The 5579-nt window shown below is 28.2% G+C and overlaps 1 protein-coding gene across 1 annotated transcript; it reads right to left on the bottom strand.

The window, feature by feature from the left end:
- Positions 1 to 831: 831 nt before the first annotated feature.
- Positions 832 to 4677, bottom strand: LOAG_11809 (RhoGAP domain-containing protein; the record flags this gene model as incomplete). Its single annotated transcript, XM_003147326.2, has 9 exons — positions 4415 to 4677; positions 4100 to 4300; positions 3674 to 3795; positions 3219 to 3381; positions 2696 to 2813; positions 2313 to 2429; positions 1898 to 2002; positions 1426 to 1643; positions 832 to 1047 (listed from the first exon to the last, which is right to left on the bottom strand). Exons 1-9 carry the CDS (start codon positions 4610 to 4612, stop codon positions 832 to 834), a joined length of 1458 nt encoding a protein of 485 aa, XP_003147374.1. The 5' UTR covers positions 4613 to 4677.
- Positions 4678 to 5579: the final 902 nt, after the last annotated feature.

Raw genomic sequence — 5579 nt, 5'->3', positions numbered from 1 at the left:
GTTTTGCATTCTTCTTATAGGTAATTGGCATATATATATATATATATATATTTCCTTCTAGAGGATAGCTTAATTTTATTGGATAGCAAAAAAGTTGTTTTGATAATGATGCTAACGGTATAATGCGCAATTTTCTTATTTTTGAATTTCAATGGAAGCATAAATCAAATCTGTCTGTAAAAAGTACACCGATGATTCTATCATTTCTTCTTGACAAGAAAAATGAACTATTATTTCCTTCCTTTTCAATAATAAAATTCACATTAATGATTGAAAACTGCTATAAATTGTCATCCTACAAAAGCGCTACTCAAATATCTGGCCGAGCCAAGAAGTCATGTTGAATTATTAAACAGATTTATTGATTTTTTTTTCCCTTTTTTCTGCTATCTGATATAAAATTAGTTGATTTCTGCTCTCATTCCTATATATTATTCGAAAAAGAAACTAAAATATCGAAAAGTACAACATTTAAGATAAAAACTGAGCAGGAATTAAGGTAATTTCAGAACTGAAATCTGAAATTTCAATTTCTTTCTCTCTGTCTCTGAAAACCATATCATCCTTTCACTATTCATCTGAATCTAAAATACATCAATGACATTTGCGTCCTATGAAAAAGGTTTGGAACTTATAGCAAGTTTTATTTTATTCAATGTCACTCAGTTTGTAGCTGAATACAAATGTTGAAAAATATCATTATAGCTCTTACGGAATACGATCGCAACTTATTTGAAATCTGTTTCTTTTTCCTGTACATTAAAAATAATTTAATTTGTATCGACAGGAAATACAGTCAGTATCAGTAGATATACTGAGAGATTTCCTATTTTAGATATAACTGACATCGGCCTCCTGGAAAAGTGCTGTTCCAGTAGAATGAACATATGGAGTGCTACTACCCGTATCCGGTTCTGAATCCACCATTGTACGGCTATTCTTCTCCACAGTGTTCAATCCGCTACAAAAATCCATTAACAAGAGCTGCTCATGTTCTCTTGATTTACGTTCACAATCATCATTTACCCTCGGCAGGTAGATCTGATCCTGTAGTTAAAAAGGAAATTATGTTGTAAACTGATGATTTGGTTAGTATCAGATAGTCGCTTGCGTATGATGCGAAAAATTTACGTATGTTATAAATTTCGACGTGTTTTCTGCCTTTTAAATTGATTATTTATAATGATTTTAATTTGTCGCACTTAATTAACTATTCATATTTAAAATATAGTAAACTAAAACAAAAACATTTCAAGACAGTTGAAAAATTGATGAGAACAATAACTGAAAAATATATTTAGCAAGTTGAATTCCCGCATTAAATTATTTCTAAATTCAACAAATCCAACAAATTCTTCAAAAGAAGACTTTGTTTAATTTTTCCCGAAATTAAAAATGATTAAATAGATTTTAAAGAAATCTTACCTTACCAACTTCAACAGTCACATTACCGGAAGAAATGCTAAGCGGGCAGTTGTCCTCTGCTGAATGCTGTCTTTGGGGTAAAATTAGCTTCCGGTCCGGATGGGGTGATACTAGAATTGATGTCGTGTAACTACGCTTTTTATCAATTCTATTGCGTAAATGTTTTGCAGCATTATCACCGACATCTTCTGTCTTACCTTTCTCATCTCCTAGCCGATCTGAAAAATGCCAAGAGATTCTGGAATAATTTGATTATAGCAACATTCTTTGAATATTGCTTCTTTCTAGACCATCAAAAGGATAATGTCATTAGAATGGATTTCATTAACGATTATTATCATTCTAATTAGAACTATATATAAAGTATATCGATGTCTGAGCCTCAAACATGTCATATATAAACAAACGTGCGATTAGCATAAAGAAATTCCACTTAGCTTAATTAGACTAAGTAATTTAGTCACCAACCAACCCGTTAACGAATAAGCTCTTGCGGATAGACCACCGGATTGACTTGAACCACTGGCACGTACTGATCCCGAGGGACTATCCAAATCAATATCTTCGTTTATGGAATCTAAAGCTTGATTATTCTCATTTGTCATGATATATGAGTGATTACAAGAATGTTTTCCAAGTTCTATTTTTAATTTTTAAAATTTGGCATTTATTTTCCACTTTTTTTTCAGCTTCTAACTTTTACTTTCAAACTGAATAACAATAACATTACTTTAAATAACTATGAAAATGCAATAAAATGACTTTAGATGATAGTTGTCATCAATTTGTTTCCTTTCATCTGAATTCTTAAGCAAATCTGAATTCTTTTTAAATTTCTGGGAACAGATTTGAAACAAAAGAAAAAAAAAAGAAAAAGAAAACCTTACAAGCTTCAATCTTGTTACGGGATGTATTCTTTAACAAATCTGGAGTCGGTGGTTGCGGTAGGAAAGCGGAACAAACTGCATCTGTTTCATCTTCAAGTAAATCTTCATCCACTATTCCTGAAAGAAAAAATAACATAGTATCTATAAGAAATAAGTAATTCATTAATCAGAATTTCGAAAAAATTAATGCGAATATTTGTCCAAAATCTGTTAAACTGGTATGAACGATTGCGTTGGTAATTGACTGATATGAAAATGATCAAATTTAAGCATTTCAAACTTCGAATCAATTCTTATTTCATTTTATTCCTTAATCTCACGTAAAAAAAAAAAAACTAAGACAAGGAAAGTTGGAAATATTTGAAATTTTTAAAAGTACATACCTTCACCTTCACACAATCGATCATCTAATTCCGGATCTACAGAAAGTGAGTCAACGGTATCTGGATACTGCTGGAAAAAGATTCGCTTGTCTTCACCGATGTCAACATTGAATACTTCCTGAATTAATTCAAATTTAATGCTTTTTTTTAGTATCCCATTACATCAATGATAATGCCACCATTAATCATTATCGTCATTGTTATGATTATCACAAACCAATGATAACAAAATACGTTGCAATTTTTTGCATTGATTTTTGCAGTTCACTATTCAGCTTTAAAATTTGAAATAAAAATACCAAATTTAGATGAATAAATCTAGATTGATTATTTTAAACCATTTTTTCCTTTTTAATTGATAGAATTAAGCCAAGAGTTGTTATCACAATCATCCTTTTTTTTTTTAGCAGTCGTTATCATATCACTTTCTGAGAACACCAAAATTCCTACTACAACAATTTCAAATTTAATTCTCATTCACTGGATAATTATTGCTAAGATTCAAAATATTTCAGATACTAACAAAAGCATGTTTGATGATTAGCTCTACCGCTTTACTCATCAAATGAGCACTAGAAAGAAAGTTATTGTTTGAGGTGGATGATGGTGATGGGTGCTTCCAAATCATTGATGGTGTTATTACAGCACCCAAATTTGATGCGGTCATCAGATTGTCCATTTCAAACCTAAAAATATCAAAAAATTACAAATAAAAATAATCAAATTATCGTCTAAAGTTATGACAGAAATTATTACTTATACTCATTTATTCCCACCAACTATTTTTTAATTTTTGTTTTGCGACAGAAAAAAAAAGACGATTAAATATAAATATATGCAATGTTTTTTTTCTTGAGTTTTTACTTTCTAATTTAATTTTCAATTAGATCAAAATTATTGGGAGTAATTGAGGAGTGATAAAAAAGTATTTATGCAAATTTTCGAAAGGGGAAAAAAAGAATAGAAGAAGAAAATGACCAGGTGACTCGTTTTAAATGGAGCAACAGGAATTGTAACGCGTCCAAATTTCTTGCTGGTAATTTTTTCATCAATAATCTGATATGATCAACAATTTCTGAATCTTCCTCAACCAAATTTTTCTGAAGTTCGAAAATTTTTCTTTCTTTTTTTTTCTCTAATTACACTCATCAATAATTCAACCCACAAAAAATTTATTTATTAGGAAATCAAATGACCAAAAATAATTAATGTTCTAATTGTCGTTTTCTACATTTTTCATATGCCATCTTTGACATTTACAATGTAAGAAATAATGTGTTTTTAGACAAATCAGAATAAAATTAGAAAGGAAATTAATAGCAAAACGAAAATTGTCCAAAAATAATTCAAATAAAATTCAAATTTCAAAAATTTTAAACTTTCAAATTGATCGGAATAACTCACCTCAGCGAATGCTATCCATTCGTCGTAAAGCTCATGTGTCAGTAATGGTTCCGGTAATTTTCTCAGATAAAGCTTAACAACGGAAGCAATATTCATCGGATGATAGCTACTTAAATCCACTTCGCTACCATTACTTGCTCGTTCAAAATCTTCGCAAATTTGTTCAATTTTACTTTTTACACCACACGTACGATAGATGCCCTAAAATGGAATGTTACCGAATTTTGATAATCATTAAAAAAATCCCACAGTATTCGTATTGTCTTCTTCATTTTACTTCAAATGTTTGTTTAAATTTAAAATTTAAAATTGAACCTTCACTTTTAATCCACGTTTTTGAAGCTCATCAACACAACGTTCCAGAACAATGGGAACCAACTGAGAAGGTCCATTTAGCTGATTGGATAATGGTACACCAAATACACTGGTTCGACGAGATGAATCAGAAAAACTTTTTGGATTCTGATCGCATGGAACAGTAATTCGTTGTAAACATGATTTATGCCAAGTCATACCGCATTTTAAGCATTGAATCGTAGATAGCAATGAAAGGGTTTCGCAATGAGCGCATTTGGTAGGTTGACGTGTACGTTGTAACGTATGAGACCTAAATAGTTTGTAAATTTCCGTTGCTATTCTTGAGAATTATAATTTTAAGTTCATTTTTAGATTTTATATTTTGGAATGATTTGCATATCAAATTATAGTTATTAGAGCAAATGAAAATATTGAATAGATATAATTTAGAAATTTAGTACTAAAACTAATTAAGCTGATCAATTGATTGATTTTTAGGAAGAAAATAGGTATAACTAACTGACCTTACAATTTCAGTGTTAGGTCCTTCCAGAGCGCCATGTTCAAATAATCGAGCTGAAATGTATATAATAAAGTATGAGGAGGATAGGGCTGATGTTAAATGAACAAACGAATGAATGAATGGACGATTGGTTTTAGATAAATGAATAAATAAATAAACAAGTAAATAAATTAATTAATTAAATAAATAAACAAATAAATAAATGTAAATAAATAGATAAATAAATAAACACAAGTAAATAAATAAAAAATAAATAAATTAAATAAATAAATAAATAAATAAGTAAGCAAATAAATAAACAAATAAATGGATAAATAAATAAATAAATAGACAAATAAATAAATAAATAAATGGATAAATAAATAAACAAATAAATAAACAAATAAATAAATAAATAAATAAATAAATAAATAAACAAATGAATAAATAAACAAATAAATGAATAAGTAAAAATAAACAGATAAATAAATAAAATAAATAAATAGACAAATAAAAATAAATAAATAGAAAAAAATAAAAATAAATAAATAAGTAAAAAACAAATAGATAAAAAATAAATAGATGAATAAATAAATAAATGGATAAATAAACGAATAAATCAATAAATCAATGAATCAATGAATAAATAAATATATAAAAATAAATAAATAAATAAGTGAA

Source organism: Loa loa (assembly GCF_000183805.2).
Source record: "Loa loa unplaced genomic scaffold supercont3.51, whole genome shotgun sequence".
Classification (NCBI taxonomy): Eukaryota; Metazoa; Nematoda; class Chromadorea; order Rhabditida; family Onchocercidae; genus Loa; species Loa loa.
The sequence above is the reverse complement of the archived record's forward strand: the minus strand, read 5'-3'. Positions and strand labels throughout refer to the sequence as shown.